Genomic DNA, 22,281 nt, shown 5'->3' with positions numbered 1-22,281 from the left:
TGTTAACAAGTTGCTAAATGGCACAATCCTTACAAGAGACTATGCAGCTGCAGTCCTTTGCTGGATGTCCCTTAAGCAATGTTAGGGAAAAACAAAGAAATGTATTCAATCAATGTGAACCTCCTGTCTTCGTTTCTGGGCTTCACTAAGAATAAAAGATAATATGACCCCCTGAAATATAACAACACAAAACATAGCTCCAAAAGCAATGAGAAGCGTCTTAAATAGGAGTTCATTTCTGTGCATCAAGAAAGTGCTGCTGTTAAAAAGCTATTTTCCATAATGCTAAGTGTAAGGTTTGGATCGCCTTCATTTCAGCCTGTGCTTTTATCATCATCTAAGCAAAATGCAAGTGCTGATTTATGGTGATTTGTATCTGTTGCTGAAAGATTTGTTGCACCTCAGAATATCTTACATCCAGCACATTACTTTGAATGAACAATGTTAGATTAAGGGCCATAGTCCACAAAATAAAATAATCCAAGTTCTGCAGCTCTGACAATGGCATAACGCACTCCTAATTCAGGAGGGAAATAATGGATTTGCCCTTAGGCTTAAAGCTTGGATCCCTGCTTTTGGCTTCAGTCAAAGACGTAGCTACCAGGCTTCCCAAGCATCTATTTAAAACTAGCATGACAAAGCACTGGAGAATATAGTGAAAGGAATGAGTCTTTTCAATGTCTGTGTTTCTTTGTTTCATGGCTTGAAAGGGGAACAGAGATGATGGAGCTTGTCCCCAAGCTAGGAAAGGTAAAGCCGGGAAATCACCGTTTTCAAATTGGTGTCCAGCTTTTGACTCATTCACAGGCTTCTCTCGCTTCATTCCGGGCTGCCAGTTTTTTCCACTTTCAGTCCCCACCCTGTCTCCAGGATCAAGTCTCACAACTGAAACAGCTCAGAACCTTCTCCAAGTTTATTGTACCACCTGCTCGAAGGGTCAACACACAATGCAGGGAGACTGAACTCTGCACTTGCCGATCCTAGAATATCTGTGTGTGAGAGCCTTGGACCCATGATTTTGCTATAGCTGAACGACTATGTCCAACTTCCAAGCCACAGGTCAGAACAGTCACCATAGTCTCTAGGACATATTCAAACTTTAACAACTGTGAACTCCTTTCACTAAAATGTCAAGTCTTGCAAACCCCCTCCTAAAAATGAGTATTTCCAGGGATTTTCTCCTTTACCTGAGTATAAATTATGAAAGCAGTGATCTTGGAAACATAAAATTTGTTTTTATGACATGCTTATTACACACTATTATTAATTATTATTTATCATTACAGTATTTTATTACATTATGAAAACGGCAACACTCTTCCAAGATTTCACTTTCGTAGCTTGTACCACTTTGAATAAGCCTGTTATAAGACAAGTCTCCTATGTTTCATCAAGGAGCATCAGATGTGAAACCGCATGAAGGTATTTAAGAAGCCAACTCAAAGAGTTCCTCCTACACAAGCATTCAGGTCTTGAGCAGTCCAGGCAAACAATGCACATTACAACAAAGCTTAAACTTGTTCTTCATAATAATTTTAAAAACAATACTAGCTGCCTGTTTAATTTTAAAAATAGCAAAAATATCCATCCCCCTTTCCATTTCTTATAAGGAGTCCCTAGCGAGAACTCTGTCCGCCATTAGGGAATTTTTTCCCCGAGAACCCCCTATAAAATTTTGTGAAACTCCAGGGGTTTGGGAACCACTGCTCTAGGAGAAAGGGAATGCACAGTGGCAAGAATCTCACACAGAGGATCTGCCCCTTGTGAAAAAGGGCCAGTTACCAAATGAGAGTAAACTCAGATGTAGTTAGCACTACTGTAACAATGGAACTGTAGCAGGGCAGCCTCACCTTGAGTGGACCCCAGTGGCAGTCCATGGCACCACCAGTATGCCTGCCTCAGTTTCCCCTTCATTCACTCATATAAAGGAACACAGTCTGTGTCCATTTGAAACCCCACCCTTAGACATAATTTATTCAGGTACACAAGAAATAATCTGCAGAACCCTCATGATAAAACCAGTCTTCCCCAAACCCTAAAGGACAACAGACTCGCCACAGTTATCCCTACCCCTGTCAGGGACATCATTTCCAGATCACCCTCCCAAGAATCTGTCTCCAGCCTGGTGCCACTCTTGGACCCTGTTCCAGGGCCTCACTCTCTAGGCCATCCACGTGAGCATTCCCAGATCCACTTCTTTCCCATCGTTCCTCTTCTCCCGTGGCCCCAGGTCAGGTCCCCTGAACGAGGGCTCCCTGCACTGATCCACCCCACAGGCCTCCTCACCAGAGAGTCCTACTCCTGCTCAGGGAACCTCCCTCCAGGACCAACCCCTTCTCCTTGGGCTCCATTTCCCACAGCCCTCCACTCAGGCCTGCTGCAAGAGGCCTTCCCACAGCGTTCTACGCACCCAGGCATCGCTGGTTGTGAATCCAACCCCTGCTCCTGGGAGCCACTCTCCAGCATCAACTCTCTTGTTTTGGGCTCAGCTTCCCTTAGCTAGGCTGGCTGTTCTCCATGTCCCCAGGAGCCTCTGCATGAGCTCTCCTATGACTCAGTGCGTTTCCCCAGCCGGGGCCAGTCCTCACCAACAGTCTTCACCTTTTGTTCTCCCCAGCAGCTCTCTGATCCAGCTCTCCTGTGCTGCTCCTGCCTCTCTCCTCTCCTGGTCAGGCAGCCCTCCCGCCCTTCTCTGTCTCCAGCCGCTCTCCCCTGATGTTTTCCTGTCTCTGATTCTCTCCTCTCCTCCTCAGACAGCTCTCCCCTGACATTATCTGTCTCCTTTTCACACAGTCCAGGTGCCTTCTCTTAAACCCAGCTGGGACTGGAAGGCAGCTGATGAGTCATACGTACACTGGACCCTGGTCCCTGTTAAATGGGCAAATCACCCTATGCCAGGAACCAACAGACCGGTCCTACCTGTGGACTAGAGATAGAGAAACTTAGGCCTTATGGAATAATGAACTGGGACCTAGAATTCTGAGAGCGCCTGTCTCCCTTACCCAAAGCAGTGTCATAAGAACATAAGAACGGCCATACTGGGTCAGACCAAGGGTCCATCCAGCCCAGCATCCTGTCTGCCGACAGTGCCCAATGCCAGGTGCCCCAGAGGGAGTGAATCTAACAGGTAATGATCCAGTGATCTCTCTGCTGCCATCCATCTCCACCCTCTGAAAACAGAGACTAGGGACACCATTCCGTACCCATCCTGGCTAATAGCCATTAATGGACTTAACCCCCATGAATTTATCTAGTTCTCTTTTAAACCCTGTTATAGTCCTAGCCTTCACAACCTCCTCAGGCAAGGAGTTCCACAGGTTGACTGTGCACTGTGTGAAGAAGAACTTCCTTTTATTTGTTTTAAACCTGCTGCCTATTAATTTCATTTGGTGCCCCCTAGTTCTTATATTATGGGAACAAGTAAATAACTTTTCCTTATTCACTTTCTCCACACCACTCATGATTTTATATACCTCTATCATATCCCCCCTTAGTCTCCTCTTTACCAAGCTGAAATGTCCTAGCCTCTTTAATCTCTCCTCAAATGGGACCTGTTCCAAACCCCTAATCATTTTAGTTGCCCTTCTCTGAACCTTTTCTAATGCCAGTATATATTTTTAGAGATGAGGAGACCACATCTGTACGCAGTATTCAAGATGTGGGCATACCATGGATTTATATAAGGGCAATAAGATATTCTCCATCTTATTCTCTATCCCTTTTTTTTAAAATGATTCCTAACATCCTGTTTGCTTTTTTGACTGCATGGACGTCTTCAGAGAACTATCCATGATGACTCCAAGATCTCTTTCCTGATTAGCTGTTGCTAAATTAGCCCCTATCATATTGTATGTATAGTTGGAGTTATTTTTTCCAATGTGCATTACTTTACATTTATCCGCACTAAATTTAATTTGCCATTTCGTTGCCCAATTACTAAGTTTTGTGAGATCTTCTTGAAGTTCTTCACAGTCTGCTTTGGTCTTAACTATCTTGAGCAGTTTAGTATCATCTGTAAACTTTTCCACCTCACTGTTTACCCCTTTCTCCAAATCATTTATTAATAAGTTGAATAGGATTGGTCCTTGGGGAACACCACTAGTTACCCCTCTCCATTCTGAAAATTTAACATTTATTCCTACCCTTTGTTCCCTGTCTTTTAAACAGTTCTCAGTCCATGAAAGGACCTTCCCTCTTATCCCATGACAACTTAATTTATGGAAGAGCCTTTGGTGAGGGACCTTGTCAAAGGCTTTCTGGAAATCTAAGTACACTATGTCCACTGGATCCCCCTTGTCCACATGTTTGTTGACCCCTTCAGAGACCCTAATAGATAAGTAAGATATGATTTCCCTTTACAGAAACCATGTTGACTTTTGCCCAACAATTTATGTTCTTCTATGTATCTGACAATTTTATTCTTTACTATTGTTTCGACTAATTTGCCTGGTACTGACGTTAGACTTACCAGTCTGTAATTGCCAGGATCGCCTCTAGAGCCCTTTTTAAATATTGGCGTTACCTTAGCTATCTTCCAGTCGTTGGGTACAGAAGCCAATTTAAAGGACAGATTACAAACCATAGTTAATAGTTTCGCAATTTCACATTTGAATTCTTTCAGAACTCTTGGGTGAATGTCATCTGGTCCTGGTGACTTGTTACTATTAAGTTTATCAATTAATTCCAAAACCTCCTCTAATGACACTTCAATCTGTGACAATTCCTCAGACTTGTTACCTATAAAGGATGGCTCAGGTTTGAGAATCTCCCTAACATCCTCAGCTGTGAAGACTGCAGCAAAGAATTCATTTAGTTTCTCCGCAATGACTTTATCATCTTTAAGTGCTCCTTTTGTATCTCCATCGTCCAGGACCCCACCAGTGGTTTAGCAGGCTTCCTGCTTCTGATGTACTTTAAAAAAAATTGTTATTACCTTTTGAGTTTTTGGCTAGCTGTTCTTCAAACTCCTTTTTGGCTTTTCTTATTACATTTTTACACTTAATTTGGCAGTGTTTATGCTCCTTTCTATTTACCTCACTAGGATTTGACTTCCACTTTTTAAAAGATGCCTTTTTATCTCTCACTGCTTCTTTTACATGGTTGTTAAGCCATGGTGGCTATTTTTTAGTTCTTTTACTGTGTATTTTAATTTGGGATATACATTTAAGTTGGGCCTCTATTATGGTGTCTTTGAAAAGTGGCCATGCGGCTTGCAGGGATTTCACTCTAGTCACTGTACCTTTTAATTTCTGTTTAACTAATCACCTCATTTTTGCATAGTTCCCCTTTCTGAAATTAAATGCCACAGCGTTGGGCTGTTGAGTTGTTCTTCCCACCACAGGAATGTTAAATGTTGTTATATTATGGTCACTATTTCCAAGCAGTCCTGTTACAGTTACTTCTTGGACCAGATCCTGCACCCCACTCAGGACTAAATCAAGAATTGCCTCTCCCCTTGTGGGTTCCTGTACTAGCTGCTCCAAGAAGCAATCATTTAAAGTATCGAGAAATTCTGTCTCTGCATTTCGTCCTCAGGTGACATGTACCCAGCCAATATGGGGATAATTGAAATCCCCCACTATTATTGAGTTCTTTATTTTGATAGCCTCTCTAATCTCCCTTAGCATTTCATAGTCACTATCACTGTCCTGGTCAGGTGGTCGATAATAGATCCCTCATGTCACAGAGAAACGTGGTGTCAAATGCAGCATCCATTATCAAAACAGGACACTGAAGCATCTTCTGAGGCTGTGTCCAAAGCAGCTTTATTTACAAGCTGATATTGTTCAGGCTAAAATAGAAAGGGCTGCTATAGGCAGTCTGGGTAGTTTCTGGTGGGCTGAGAAAGTATAAAACCCAGAGTGATGAGGAAGGGGGCCTTGGTCACTGCCTTTAATTGGGTTCTCTCCCCGCCCCGTAAATTGTGAGTCTCATGGGTGCAAAGCCTGTTGACTCTCAGGTCAATATTCTTGGGTTTAATAATGTTCCCAGTCCTGGGTTAGTCTTTGTCTGCTCATCTGATGCCATCCATGCTGGCTCCCACCACCAGGAGAGAGAGACAGAAACTTCCTCTGACAACTGGACCTGGGTTCCAACCCAGCCTTCCAACCTGACCTCTGAACTCTTCCTGCACCTACCGACTGTTAAAATAGAAGCTTATTTTCCCTTCTATGTTTTATTAAGTCATTTTCCCACAGACATATCAGTAGTTATGCTGAGAATGGTTGGTTGCCACCCAAGTAATATTTTCAACATCATTTAAGAAAAGAATTCTAGAAGGAAAGCTGGTTTTGTAAAACGCAATCCCACCCCATCCCCCCTCATGTGTAAGTAGAGAGAAAGAGAGAGGCAGAAAGGGAGAAAGAGACAGACTCTCTGGTTTTTTTGTTTTTTCCAAGAATGCCTTGGGACACAAGTCCACAGGGACACAAGTCCAACTGAAAGTCAATACACCTTATTATTATTATTTATATTATTGTAGTGTCTAGGAGTCCCAGTCATGGCCCAAGATCCCATAGTGCTAGGCACTGTACAAAGACAGAACAAAAAGGCAGTGCCTAAGTATAAACTTCATGTTAATATCTCACTTAAGACATGTATCCGACAAAGTGGGTATTCACCCACGAAAGCTCATGCTCCAAAACGTCTGTTAGTCTATAAGGTGCCACAGGACTCTTTGCTGCTTTTACAGATCCAGACTAACACGGCTACCCCTCTGATACTTAAGTACTTTTGAAAACCCCATCCAGAAAGTTTACATCACGTGTGTGATTATTAAGGAGTCCATCCATGAGAAAGAACCCTGGATCGCTTAGCAATAACCATGAGATGCATCTAATCATCACAGCCAGGACACCACCCAGGCACTAGTTCATTTGGGCATTTTATCATTTAACAACACAGGGGTGTATATACAAGAGTATGATAGGATCATGCCCTTAGCCATGTCCACCGAAGGCACAATTGCAGGCTGCAGACATGCAGACCTTGCAGTAGTCTGACTTAGGTTTCAGGAACTTTCTTGCCTCCAGTTATGGAGGTAGCAGCCCCACAGCTCAGAACTGCAGTAGACTAACCTCAGAAATGACAACCCTGATGAGGGGGAGACGCATGCATGACGACTTTGTGCCATGTGACGAACTAACAAGAGGATTCCGCTCAGACAGGAATGGAGGGGGATGCACACAGGGACCTTGCTTTAGAAACGCTGTAGAAGTAGAGTGTGGTAACACAGGATGGCAACATCTCTGCACTTCTTTGCTCTATTGCGGCGAAAGAAGAAATTGTAGTCACCCAACACCAATTCCTTTATGCCAAGCAGTTTACAGCTAGTTGGAAATTTCAGTTAAAAGCACTGCTCGGGTACAAGATATGCACATTATTAGAAGTATTTAGGCTTTAAAACGGAGCATTTTTCTTTAATTTGTGTGTAATTATTCCACATGTGAATTAAAGAATCTATTAAAGCTTTCACCGGGAACTAAAAAAAATATTTATAGTACAAAAATGATGTACTGATAACTTATCTGCTGATTCAGAATATGAGCTTCAAAACAAAGAAGCCTATATCCTTTATACTTCTTTCACAGATACCAACAGTATTAGCTCCTTTGTTTAACTGTCTGTAGCATTCCTTACAAGGCATATAGTACTCTTTGCAATATATGTTTTGATATCATTTCTTATGCTCCCTCAGGCAATTCATGCTTTAATTACATCTCTCCTCCCCTTCAATAAGCGTGGTCGCTGACTAGGGCTGCTATACTTCTTAACAGTACCTAATAGTACAAACGGGACCAGGAAGAAAGTACAAATGGTTTTCTCCCCATCCCAACCTCTGCCCCAAAGCGTACAAAAAGATTCCATAGTCTCTATCAGTCTTAAACAGGCCCCATTCCCTATTTACAGGTGATAGGGAAATCCTGATGAAAACTAAATTTGTCAAGTCAAGTCATGATTGACTTCAAATTTCAGAGCCTGTGACCTTCTCAAATTGTGACCTGGTCCCAGTCTGCGACCTTCTCAAATTACTTTCGTCTGAAATGTTAAGCACACATTTAAAAGAAAAGGTCAACAACCAGTCAGTATGCCAAAGGCATCAGGTTTGTTTTACAAAAAAATTAAAATAACAAAAGGCTGCCTAATAATTGGGTTGTGTAAATTCAGTGCTTTTTAGGATGAAGGCTTAATGGCCGCTTAAGGAATGGAGCATATTTTCATAAGCATGAGATAATGGCAAATATTATCCTCCTTGTTATTTAAAGGTCAGCTGGAAAACGATGTTGATCATGTACAGTTGGAAAGGCCTGCGTCATCAGAAATGTACAGCTGCAACAGGCGTTGCTTCCTTGAAACCTTTGGAAGACAAGCATTTACTTTCATATTAAAAGTTTACAAGAGGTAGGATACACTCTAGAGTCACATAAATATACCATTTTCTCTGCAAGGAGGCCAAGGTACCCTTTTTGGTAACATATGTTTTTACAGAGAAACATAACTGGGCTGCAGTAACATCATATTCAAGTAACTGCATTTTTAATATTCATTAAAGTCACTATGCCGTGGCTTCAATAACACTACCATCAAGCTGAAATGAGCGGTATGATGTTATTATGCTGCCTTCAAGAGACGGTCTAAATATCTCAACTCTGTTGGCTACACATGAATACGAAGGACTGGATAATATCTGAGCAGGGACAAGCAAAGCATATTCCTCCTTGGAAGGCCTGGGAGAGGACAATCATAACAGACTGAAACAGGCTCTGTTGTGCTGGAACAACACTCTGAGCTTGGGAGAGCCAAAGGATACAGAAGGGAAGCAAAATTGTCACATGGCGATCACCTAATGGACAGATGGGGGATATGATGTATTACATAGCCACAGAGCATATACACTCGCTGGGTGTGCAGGTGAAGGGCAGGCACAGAGCTGTCAGAGCAAACTCAGGCTGGTTTCTTATTAGCAGGAGAAATCAGGAAGTCAAATGGGCTCCAAAAGCAAAAAGGGTGAGTGTCTGGATGCTGAGCAATGTGCAAGGAAGGGTTGGATGGAATTAGAAAGCAGGTTGGAGGCACCAAGGGATGAAGTGAGAGACCCCAGGAAGGAGCTTTGAACAAGACCCAGATCTGAAGAGCGGATTGTTTCACAGTAAGAAATATTTTTAGTGTGATGACCATGGCTTTTGCTGCCCAGCTCCCATGAATATTAAATCTCCCACACTGAACTGTTCGTGCCAAGTGATCTAAACTAGGAAGAGAGAGATATCAATGAGGGCAATACAAAATGGACCTAAGTGAAAGGATCTTGAGATGGGCAAAGAGAGCAGCTGTCACAGCCAAGTACGCAGAGAATTGCCAAGAAATTGAAGTTGATACATTCAAAGGCCATAAGGAAGAGTGGAATCAGGGTTACAGGACACACTAGAATGGAAATTGCTCACTGATGTGTATTTCTTCCTTCCTCATTTTCCTTTGACTAGTTACTCTCCCCCATGAATCGCTCTCTAGCTGCCTCTCTAACACAGTGCTTCCCTCTGCTGTCACTGGTTCTCTCCCTGATGTTTTCTACCATGGGGTAAGAAAGTTGTGCACAAATATCATCTGAATGTATGGAACTTGAAATGACTTCAATCCAGACTTCCAGTGGAACAGTTACAGAACTTTAACCACCACAATTAAAGAGCAGTTTTTACTACCCCAAATTGAAAGGGAACTTGACTGAAAGTGCAATCATCCACGTAGTCATTAGCCTTTCAGTCGTTTCCACTGCAGTTCACCAGCCAACAGACTAAATGTTCCCTTCGTTGACTCTTTGATCTCACTCCTGTCCCTGTTATCTCATTAGTTGTCCCCCGGAATCATTTAGTTCCCGGGTCCTGTGGATCCTCCCCTTAGGCTGGGGGGAGGTCTTTTAGCAGCGGGCGGGTCCTGGATTCCAATAGGAACAAACTAAATGTCTTTCAGACAGTTTGGTCTGGCTCTGAATGGACTGAATGCATACTAGATTTGTGTCACGAGACTACCTTTTTTTCTGTCTTTTCTACAACAAAGACAAGTAAAAACTAAAAATTCAATTACTGCTACTGACGCATGTCATATTTTCTGTATCTATGGAAAACTGTTTTCAGTAACTTAGCATTTCAGCTACCCCAACTGGTACCTCTGGGTATGTGATTATCTGATGCTGTCACAGGTGGTACATGCCTTTGCACAGGGTCACAGATTCACAAAGCAGCGCAGAATAGGGCTCTGAAACATACTCACGTTTTCTGATCGGAGCTTCTTGGCCGGGCAGCCTCCGTCTATGGGATGTAGCATGTAGTAAAGTCTCACTTTGCTCGCATGTTTCCGACTCTGTGAAGGAAGAGCAAAAACTGGTGAGGCAACAAGCAAAACATTCTTACTGGACAGCAGAGAAAACCAAAACTTGAATGAGATTTATCAGCCCCCTTGATAAATATCAATCCTGGAATGCGAGAGGGGGAAACCCTTAGCGAGTAACTCCTACATGCAGAGAACATTTCACAGGGCTTTCACCATGACTGCGGAACAGAGTGTAATCCTGGAGATATTGTAAAGCCATCAGATATAGAGATAAATGGTACAACTTCATCTTGAATGCTGCCTTCAGTCCTGGTTGCCCAGCTCCATGAAGATCGAGCAGAAACGGAAAAGGTTCAGAGAATGGCAACACAAATTATTAGAGGCAAAGAAAGATTTCCATCCCAGGAAAGATTTAATAACAAAGGATTCAACATTTATATGAACAACTGGAACTTCCACAATTGCTGTACTTAAGATAGGATAAAAATGTATAAGGGATATAAAACCTAATGCTTCAGGAAATAAGTAAATCAATAACTGCATAGGGTTAGGGCAAAACTTCCCCTATGGGCAAATTATCAGATAATTGTGCATTACAGAGCTTTTATGCCTTCCTCTGAAGCATCCGGTGGTGTCCACTGCCAGAAACAGCATACTGGACTAGATGGACCTTGGTCTGAGCTAGCAGAGAAATCCTGATTCTCCTCCTCTCCTTTTTTTTAGTGGTAGTCTCAGATAAACCTTGCCCAATACTCTGAAAATCTGGGAGGTTGATTGTTCCTGGAACTAAGCTCCACTGGCAGGGAAAAGGCCCAAGTTAGTTCCATAGTTATTAAAAAAACAACCCTCCCACCTCCCGCTCCCAAGTGCTAATGCTCTGTTTTGTTTGATAACAGCCATCAACCTATCAGGAAGTGGGAATAAAAGATCTGTGGACTTAAAGAAGAGCGACGCCCATCGCCCACAGGCCCAAGTTCCATGTGGGGCACTAATTGCTCCACAATAAAATACACTTCCAAGGAATGAACTCTTCCCAGGTTAGCAACTTGGGGGCTGTTTTCCCTCCCCCAAGAATATTTAGGACAGTTGCTTTGCTTGCTCAGTAACTTTTCCAAAGAGTCGAGCCAGGAATCAATCAATATGTGCATGAACACAGCAGCAACCACCGCCTAAGAGCCCGACTGGCCGCCCCTTCCCCTTGGCCGCCCCAAGCACCTGCTTGCTGCACTGGTGCCTGGAGCCAGCCCCGGCACTACCTGTGCTTCATGCTCTCAGGCAGGAAACAGGATGAGAAATCAGGATGAGTGCTGAAGGGTGAAGGACCTGCTTGGTCCTCAGGTCAGTCAAATGCAAGTGAACAATACAGTACACGTGCCAGTGGCACAAGGAAACCAGCATGCTGGCCAGCTAAGACACAGACCGGAGGTGACAGGGTGCCTAAATACTATGATAATAGGCCCATGGCAAAGATCAGATGATTAGAGAGAGAGAGATAATAACGATTAGTCACTGTGACAGGTTTCAGAGTTGCAGCTGTGTTAGTCTGTATCAGCAAAAAGAACGAGGAGCCCTTGTGGCACCTTAGAGACTAACAAATTTATTTGAGCATAAGCTTTTGTGGGCTAAAACCCACTTCATCAGATGCATGTAGTGGAAAATACAGTAGGAAGATATATATATATTGTGATGGAGCAAGGCCGGATGGCTACAGGAAAGTACTGAGGAGCAGGTATGTTAGCTCCAGGCTAAGCAAATCCCTAGTACCATGGGAACCAAAATGGCAGTTGCTCCAGGCTAATCAAGGCACCTGGGGCCAATTAAGAACTTTCTAGAAGGCACCAGAGAGCGCTACATTGATTGGAGCACCTGCAGCCAATCAGGACAGGATAATCAAGGCACCTGGTATAAAAAGGGGAGCTCACTCCAGTCTAGGGGGGAGGAGCCAGAGGAAAGAAGTGTGCATGAGGAGCTGGGAGCAAGAGACACAAGGAACTAAGAACTGAGAGGGGGTACTACTGGAGGATTGAGGAAAACACCATACAATCAAGCAGCATCAGACACCAGGAGGATCCTGTGGTGAGGATAAAGAAGGTGTTTGAAGGAGGCTATGGGGAAGTAGCCCAGGGAGCTGTAGCAGTCAAGCAGCGGTTACAAGTAGCACTATAGAGACTGCTGCAATTCACAGGGCCCTGGGCTGGAACCCGGAGTAGAGGGCGGGCCCGGGTTCCCCCCTAGCCCCGCTACTCCTTATCAGACATAGGAGTAGTTGATCCAGACTATGGGTTTCATCCAAGGGGAAAACCACTGAGGGGAAGAAATCCGCCAATAAGCGCAGGACCTACTAGAGGAGAGGAGGAACTTTGCCACAACTGGTGTCAGAGGTGGGATCTTTGGTGTGCACAGCGCGGCGGAAGAAGGAGGGTGATTTAAAAACACCAAAAAAAAAAAAAAAAGGAAGGGGGTTTACAATTTGTTACCACAATGGATGATGTAGTACGGGCACTGATACAAGCCACGGCGGCCCAGCAGGAGGCTACCCGTGTCCAGGCAGCTGCCCAGCAAGAAGCAGTGCGGCTGCAGCAAGAAACTAATCACCTGTTGATGGACCAAGCTGTTCAAGACCGAGTGTAAGCGGGTCGACTCACCCCTGCACGTCTCCTGCTGGTTGCTCTCCGTATTAGCTCAGTCCAGCCCTGGAGCACCCTCTGCAGGCTGGTGATCCCCCTGTTCGTAGGCCCCCGTGTCCCTTCCTTGACCCGGTGCCCCTTTCTCTGGGGTGCTGCCCCCTGGCAATAACCCCTTTCTCACTCTATCTGGGTTTCCCCTTCCTTGGGAACCCCCCACCCTACTATCCCCATTTCGCCTCAGTAGTGGCTACTGCCCAGTCTCTATTTAGCCCCCCCTTCGCTGGGGCAGACTGCAGTATCCAGTACTCATCATTGGCAAAGGGGGTTTGGACCTGCTGCCTTGGCCTAACCTTCAGTTGCCCTCTGCAACCTCCCAGTACCTTCTGCCCTCTGCTAGGCCGCAACCTGGGGCTTTCCAGGCCAGAGCTCCCCAGCTCCTTAGCCTGTCCCCAGCCCTGCTTCACCCTAGGTACCTTGTCTCGTCTAGCAAGCAGCTAGGCCCATCTCTCTCTATCACCAGAGAGAGACTGTCTGGGCTCCTGGCTTCCCTGTCTTTTATAAGGCCCTGCTCCTCAGTTTGGGGCGTGGCCCCAGCTGCAGCCACTTCCCTAATTAGCTCAGCCCTGCCAGGCCACTTTTTAAACCCCTTAAAACCCCGGAGCAGGGTCCACCCTGCTACACTGAGCTATGTTGCAAGAACTGGTAAGCCAGGTAAAGACCCTTGCAGAGCTGAACCATGGGCATGATGGGACACGGCTCATACGGGCTAACCATTGGCTGCAGAAAATGATGAGGGAAGATGATGTAGAGGCATACCTTCTGGCTTTAAGAGGACAGCCCTACGGGAGGCCTGGCCTCGAGATCAGTGGTCTAGCATCCTTGCCCCATTCCTGTGTGGGGAGGCCCAGAAGGCCTACCATGATCTGCCTGAAGAAGCTGCAGCAGACTACTCCCAGCTGAAGGCAGAGATCTTGGCCAGATCTGGGGTAACATCCGCAGTACGGGCCCAGCGGTATCATGAGTGGAGGTACCGGGAAGACAAAACCCCACGATCCCAATTATATGACCTCGTCCATCTCGCACGAAAGTGGTTGCAAACAGAATCCCGGAGTCCGGAAGAGATACTAGAGGTTCTGGTCATCGACCAGTACACGAGGGCACTGCCACCAGATCTCCGCAAATGGGTAGGCCAGAACGATCCGTGCACCTATGATGAGATGATCGCGCTGGTAGAAAGACGCATGACAGCCAGGGAATTGACCCAACTACGCAAGGAAAGCCCCTTCCGTAGCAAACACCCAACCCCAACCCTGGAAGGAGGGACAGCCAAACCCCTGGGGAGTCCTAGGTGGAGGAAGAGGGGGGCTGAAAACCAACAGACTCCAGAAGGAAGGGATTGGCCTGAGTGGAGGGAACCCTGGGACTAAACCCCCTAGCCCACAGGATGGGAGACTGACTAGAAATAGTTATAGATGTTATGCATGTGGGGAGTGGGGACACATAGCAGCACAGTGTCCCAGCACTGAAGAGCCTATGCAATGTAACTTGGGGGATTGGGAGGTCCCATGCTCCCTTATCCACCTTGCGGGCATTGCATTAGCCCCACATAACTATACCAGGCCAGTGAAGATAAATGGAACAGAGACTACAGCACTGGTGGACTCAGGAAGTGCTATCACCCTTATATCGGGTAAGCTGGTAAAAAGTAGCCAGCTGCTGCAAGCCAAACGTGTAGCAGTGACATGTGTGCATGGGGCCATGAGCCAATACTCCACCATCCCAGTGGAGATAGAGGTTCAGGGGAACCCCATTGAGGTGACAGTGGGCGTTGTACCTAAACTCCCATATCCTGTAGTTATTGGGAGAGACTATCCAGGGTTTGATAATTTACTTCCCCCTGAGAGGCTGCAGGGAAGTGGAGACCCTCTTGACAGCGACTCATCATTGGGGGAATGTCAACCCCCCATGTTTTCTGAGTTTTCTCAGGATCTATTCTCAGTCACCCAAAAGGCCCGGAAGACAAAAAAAGAAAGGAAGGCTGTGAAGGCTTTGGGAACCCAGATCCTGACCCAGGGCCAGAAGACTGCGCTAGTAGGCAGATGGGCACGAGCAGCCAACAGAGAAACTACCAACACGGAAGGTGAGCCGGAGGCTGGCCCCAGCCATGAGGGCAACAGGCCATTGGAAGAAGCAGAAGCCGGCCCCTGGGAGCTCAGGCAGGTTAGTCTTGGGAGAGAGACATTCGGACGGGACCAGGCAGAGGACCCCAGATATGATAACGTCAGGAAAGAGGTGGCTGAGATAGATGGGATAGCAGTGGAAGGGAAGGTCAGAGGTCCAGTACCCTACTTTATAGTGAAGAAAGATCTCCTGTACCGTGTGGTGCAAATGCAGGAGCAGGAGATACATCAACTTCTGGTGCCCCGAAAACATCAAAAAGCCATATTGAGCCTCGCCCACAGTCACTTGTTTGGAGGACACTTAGGGGTAGAGAAAACCCAGGCCAGGATCCTGCGGAGGTTCTTCTGGCCAGGAATACATGAAGATGTCAGGCGATACTGCACCTCTTGTCCAGAGTGTCAGCTACATAGCCCTCGCCCACACTTATGGGCCCCTTTGATACCTCTTCCAATAATAGAGGTACCCTTTGAACGCATAGCCATGGATCTGATTGGGCCCCTAGAGAAGACAGCTCGGGGCCACCAACATGTGCTGGTTGTACTAGACTATGCAACCCGATACCCGGAAGCTGTCCCCCTATGCAACACAGCTTCCAAGACAATAGCTAAGGAGTTAGTATAGATCTTTTCCCGGGTTGGGCTTCCCAAGGAGATGCTGACTGATCAAGGGACACCTTTCGTGTCTAAATTGATGAAAGATCTCTGTTCATTGCTCCATGTACAAGCCCTACGGACCTCTGTATACCACCCACAAACAGACGGCCTTGTGGAAAGGTTCAATAGGACCCTCAAGGCCATGATCAGGAAAGTGGTGAGCCGGGATGGGAAAGACTGGGATACCCTATTGCCTTACCTCATGTTTGCCATCCGGGAAGTTCCACAAGCCTCCACAGGTTTCTCTCCATTCGAACTACTATATGGGCGTCACCCCCGAGGCATATTGGATATAGCCAGAGAAGCCTGGGAAGAGGAGCCAAATCCCGGAAGGAACATAGTTGAGCATGTACTACAGATGAGGGATCGGATAGCCCAGGTTACACCCATTGTACGAGAACACTTGGAAAAAGCACAGGAGACCCAACGGACCCATTATAACCACCAAGCAAAGCTTCGACGGTTCCAACCAGGGGATCGAGTAATGGTCCTTGTGCCCACAGCAGAAAGCAAGCTGTTGGCCCAGTGGCAGGGGCCCTATGAAGTAATTGAAGCCGTGGGAGAGGTAAACTATAAGGTACGGCAGCCAGGCCGCAGAAAACCGGAGCAAATTTACCATATCAATCTTCTAAAACCTTGGCATGATCGAGAGGCATGCTTAGTCACCCGGGAGACTCTTCCCCAGGAGGATAACGTACATGAGCAAGTAAAGATATCACCTGACTTGACGCCAATCCAAAAGATAGAGGCAACCGATATGATTAATCGTAACTGAGATGTTTTCTCTACAAAACCGGGGCGGACGACTGAGACCTATCACCATATCCGCACGATCCCTGGAGCCAAAATAACATTGAGACCCTACCGAATCCCAGCAGCCAAAAGAGAAGAAATCAAGGCTGAAGTAAAGAAAATGTTAGAATTAGGCATTATTGAAGAATCCTACAGTCAGTGGTGCAGTCCAATTGTTCTAGTGCCCAAACCTGATGGTACCACAAGATTCTGTAATGACTTTCGCCGACTGAATGAAGTATCCCAGTTTGATGCATACCCCATACCACGCATCGACGAACTGGCTGACCGACTGGGTAGTGCTCGTTTCTTGACTACACTGGATCTGACAAAAGGGTATTGGCAGATTCCCCTGACCAAAGAAGCTAAAGAAAAGACAGTGTTCTCCACCCCAGATGGGCTATTCCAGTACACTGTTCTCCCTTTTGGGTTACATGGGGCCCCAGCCACATTCCAGCGCCTCATGGATAAGCTGCTGCGCCCCCATACTAGTTATGCAGCTGCATACCTAGATGATGTCATCATCCATACGCCAGACTGGGGAACCCACTTGGAGAAGGTTGAGGCAGTGCTACGCACCTTAAGGCGGGCTGGCCTCACCGCTAATCCTGCTAAGTGTGCCATAGGACTAGCAGAGGCTAGGTACCTGGGATATATTGTAGGAAGGGGTATAGTGAAGCCCCAAACTAATAAACTAGAAGCAATTCAAAACTGGCCCCGGCCGACCCGAAAGAAGCAGGTCCGTGCATTCCTAGGCGTGGTAGGCTACTACTGACATTTTATTCCCCACTTCGCCAGTAGGGCAAGTCCTCTAACGGACCTGGTGAAGGCTCAAGGTCCAGACATGGTAAAGTGGACCGACGCTGCAGAGGGGGCATTTGTAGACCTTCGGACGGCCCTCTGTAATGACCCCATACTCATAGCCCCAGACTTTACCAAGGAATTTATTTTACAGACAGATGCTTCTGAGGTGGGGTTGGGGGCAGTTCTGTCACAAATGATTGGAGATGAAGAACACCCGATTCTCTACCTAAGCAGAAAGCTGCTCCCACGAGAACAGAAGTATGCAGTAGTCGAGAGAGAATGCCTCGCTGTCAAATGGGCCATGGAGACGCTGCGTTATTACCTCTTGGGCCGGCGATTTACTCTTGTGACGGACCACGCACCCCTCCAGTGGATGCAGAAAAATAAGGAAAAGAATGCGAGGGTCACCAGGTGGTTCTTATCCCTCCAACCGTTCCAGTTCCGTATACGGCATAGGGCTGGATGCCACCACAGCAATGCTGATGGTCTTTCACGAGCACACTGCCTGGCATCCCAAGTTGCCCAACCCTATGGTGTTGAGCAGAGGGGGGGGGATATGTGATGGAGCAAGGCCGGATGGCTACAGGAAAGTACTGAGGAGCAGGTATGTTAGCTCCAGGCTAAGCAAATCCCTAGTACCATGGGAACCAAAATGGCAGTTGCTCCAGGCTAATCAAGGCACCTGGGGCCAATTAAGAACTTTCTAGAAGGCACCAGAGAGCGCTACATTGATTGGAGCACCTGCAGCCAATCAGGACAGGATAATCAAGGCACCTGGTATAAAAAGGGGAGCTCACTCCAGTCTAGGGGGGAGGAGCCAGAGGAAAGAAGTGTGCATGAGGAGCTGGGAGCAAGAGACACAAGGAACTAAGAACTGAGAGGGGGTACTACTGGAGGATTGAGGAAAACACCATACAATCAAGCAGCATCAGACACCAGGAGGATCCTGTGGTGAGGATAAAGAAGGTGTTTGAAGGAGGCTATGGGGAAGTAGCCCAGGGAGCTGTAGCGGTCAAGCAGCGGTTACAAGTAGCACTATAGAGACTGCTGCAATTCACAGGGCCCTGGGCTAGAACCCGGAGTAGAGGGCAGGCCCGGATTCCCCCCTAGCCCCACTACTCTTAATCAGACATAGGAGTAGTTGATCCAGACTATGGGTTTCATCCAAGGGGAAAACCACTGAGGGGAAGAAATCCACCAATAAGCGCAGGACCTACTAGAGGAGAGGAGGAACTTTGCCACAATATACACACAAAGAACATGAAAAAATGGGTGTTGTCATACCAACTATAACGAGAGTAATCCATTAAGGTGGGCTATTATCAGCAGGAGAAAAAAAACTTTTGTAGTGATAATCAGGATGGCCCATTTCCAACAGTTGACAAGAAGGTATGAGTAACAATAGGGGAAAAATTAGCATGGGGAAATAGTTTTTACTTTGTATAATGACCCATCCACTCTCATTCTTTATTCAAGCCTAATTTAATGGTGTCCAGTTTGCAAATTAATTCCAGTTCTGCAGTTTCTCATTGGAGCCTGTTTTTCAAGTTTTTTTGCAACTTTTAAGTCTGTAATCGAGTGACCAGGGAGGTTGAAGTGTTCTCCCACTGGTTTTTGAATGTTATAATTCTTGACGTCTGATTTTATTCTTTTGTGTAGAGACTGTCCGGTTTGGCCAATGTACATGGCAGAAGGGCATTGTTGGCACATGTCACATTGGTAGATGTGCAGGTGAACAAGCCCCTGATGGTGTGGCTGATGTGATTAGGTCCTATGGTGTCCCTTGAATAGATACGTGGACAGAGTTGGCAATGGGCTTTGTTGCAAGGACAGGTTCTGGGTTGGTGTTTTTGTTGTGTGGTGTGTGGTTGCTGGTGAGTATTTGCTTCAGGCTGTCTGTAAGCGACAGTATGTCTACCAACTGTATTAGGTTAGCTCAGGAAGAGAGAGAAAGAGTAGCATCAATATTGTGTCATATGTACAAAATAATTAAATAACATCCTCTGATGGCAAGTATTTAGCAATATAAATATTCCAGTTTTTAATGGCTGAAAATAAACAACACTGAGAGCAGTTAAACTCCAGACCTGGTTATTTCAGTTTCAGTTACAAGAAAAGTGCCATTGAGGCAAAAAGAAAACTGGAAATAACAATTACTTGAAATTGCATTGAGGGTCAGTTTCATGCTATTTCTTGCATTAACAATTCTGCATTTTAAGCAAAGTCATTACTGTGATTCAAACCGCATTTGTTTCATGCTTCTAGGAGTGGCCAGTACCAACCTCCCTCTTGGTTAATTAAGCCCCTTGCCCCTTAGTGCTCCCAATTCTGCTAGAGACAAGGCTCCTTCCCACATTTATTTTTATGTCTGACAGAACCCCAAGGCCTTCAAAGAGAGAGACTCTACAGCAGGGATGCAGAAGAGCCGTCTAATTTGTGACAGAGAGAACACACTTTGTGTAATGCTTTAATAAATCTCCTACATTATCAAGTTCTTCTGGCAAAGTCATACATCAAATATGCGTCTCCTTGAAATCCTGTGTTAACCCAGAGCAAGGAACATCGGTCCACCCCAGCAGGATCTGCTGAGCAGACATCCAGCATTCCCAAATTATTCATGCTGCAGCAAAGTTTTCAAAGGGCTTGTTTTTGTGCAGAAGGGACAGAAACGTTTGGAGGTGCCTAGGTGGGATAATTCTTTTTCCAACCTCATAGGAGGGAGCTAGTAAATGCTAGTTCCACACTGTGTTCTGGACAGCTGAAAAGGGAAAATTAAATGTACTCCTCATATTAGTAAAAACCCTGTGATTTTTAATATATAAAGAAGGATTAAAGCTTCCACAGCAAGAGCCCTAAATTGCTGCAGTCAAGTTTTTAGGGCATCGCTTAATCAGAATCAGAGTCCTTGTCTTCCTGTAGATCTAAGGGGAGAAATCTGCAGCTAACAGACACACAGACAAAATCCAGACATGAACAGCAGCTATTATTATGCAAACAAATTTGCTCTGAATCTCCATTTTTGAGTGCCCTGCACCACTATATTATAATTTCAGATCACAGATTTGCAATTTTTAAAAATTAAATTACCATTAAAGAGTGGCGGAACAGTTTTTCCATGGTGCGAACGTGGAGCTAAATTTGTATGCGTAAATGTGACTGTGCATTTTAAGCAGGATCATGCAATAAATCAAAACAAACAAATAAAAAGATGGAACAAATCAGTGCAGATAAATAGTCTCACATATCTTTCCCGACCTCCTCTTCTTATAAGGCTTCAGAAAATGGATTTTCCCTGACGGGGGATGTCTGTCTAAAACCAGTGTGGTTAGAGCGAAATAGAGGAAAATCCAAATGCCTGTACTATCAAAGATTAAAAATCAAGACACATGATTAAGCAATTTAAAAATGACAGAGTTAATCCATTTGAATTTTAAAAGATTGAGCTGAGCAAGTCAGTCCCATATGTCACTGGTCCCACCGAGTTTTTTTCCTTGAACTTGTAGCAATAGCATATGAACTTTTCTTTGTGTTTCACTCACTAGAGATCTGCAAAACTGGAAACCTGGGGCCTGCTCCAGCGCTCAGTAAAGTCACTGCAAAGGCTCTCAATGATTTCAGTGGGTTTTGGATTGGGCCCGAACTGGGCAGGAAGTATTGAGAGTGACACTGATACTTCGCATTTGGATGCAGTACATAGCATTGAATGGGCCTTGTTCTCAGCTGCACTGTGGGGCACAGGTGCTTTGCACTGCACAGGCAGTGTAAAAGATGACTGCCAGTGAGCGTGAGTGTAACGCACAGCCACTGTCAGACCCCTTTGCACTGAGAGTGGTACGAACAAAAGAAAATCAGGCCCAGTGTTGTTATGACGCTCTGAAGATGTTAAGTAATTAATCGATGAACCCTCACATCCCCCGTCAGGAGGAGAATATCCCCATTTCACAGCTAGGGCAGGGATGCACCTAGCAGTTAATGGCCTGAAGTCACCGGGTACAGAGAGGACTCTGCTCCTCATGGGGTCCAACCCCAAGGGGCTTGGCCAGCGTCATACTGCACAGATGTAATGCAGCCAGGTAGTTCCTGTGGTTAAAACCTGGGACTTCACTCTCGGAATTCTGAGTTCCATCACAGCTGTACCACACACTCCCTGGGTGACCTTGGGAACGCCTCAGCTCCCCTGCTCTAAACGGGGATATTGATTCTCACCAGCCTCACTTGGGAGTGGCGAGGTTTGATCCCGTGTTAGGAACACAGACCCTGCCAGCTTAGATCAGACTCCAAATCCAGCTACACCTCTACCCCCATATAACGCTGTCCTCAGGAGCCAAAAAATCTTACCACATTATATCGAACTTGCTTTGATCCGCCAGAGTGTGCAGCCTCCCCCCCTCCCCCGCAGCACTGCTTTACCACGTTATATCCGCATTCGTGTTATATCGGGTCGCGTTATATCGGGGCAGAGGTGTAATTCAGCACCCTCTCTCTGACGATGCCCAGCACCAGAGGCTTGAGAGGAAGGTATAAGAACCCGGCAGTAGTAGATGTGGGAAAATCTGCCCCCCATGGAGGTTTCAGCCTAATCCCTAATATAGACTGTTACATCCATTGTAAAATTTGTTATTTAGAACACTTTGTCATCATCACATGGAAAGAGCTGTGAGTGCAAAGCATTCTTACTAGGACAATGTGGCTTTTCTATTTTGGTCTGTTTAGTTCTACGCTTTGTGCAGTCTAGCTGTATGTAGCTAAACTCTGCTGTCTGGCTCAGTTTATATGCAGTACAGAAAAATTATTTTTAAAGATTAAAAGACAAGATTTTAGTAAATCATTTTGTGTTCTTTTCTAGATGAGACAAAGTGCTGTGCAATAAGTGATCTCAAAACATCATCATTAAAAGGCAA

The 22,281-nt window shown here is 45.7% G+C and overlaps 1 protein-coding gene across 14 annotated transcripts in view; it reads right to left on the bottom strand.

Moving 5' to 3' along the window:
• Positions 1–22,281, bottom strand: part of ZMAT4 (zinc finger matrin-type 4) — a 480,660-nt gene that overhangs the window by 391,727 nt on the left and 66,652 nt on the right. For all 14 annotated transcript variants that reach the window (XM_045005488.1, XM_045005480.1, XM_045005486.1 and 11 more), the window contains one exon: positions 10,264–10,353. In XM_045005488.1, coding sequence (XP_044861423.1) covers positions 10,264–10,353 — 90 coding nt within the window. The remainder of the gene's footprint in view (positions 1–10,263; positions 10,354–22,281) is intronic.

This window comes from Mauremys mutica, chromosome 2, assembly GCF_020497125.1.
Source record: "Mauremys mutica isolate MM-2020 ecotype Southern chromosome 2, ASM2049712v1, whole genome shotgun sequence".
Classification (NCBI taxonomy): domain Eukaryota; kingdom Metazoa; phylum Chordata; order Testudines; family Geoemydidae; genus Mauremys; species Mauremys mutica.
This window is presented reverse-complemented; position numbering and strand designations above follow the sequence as displayed.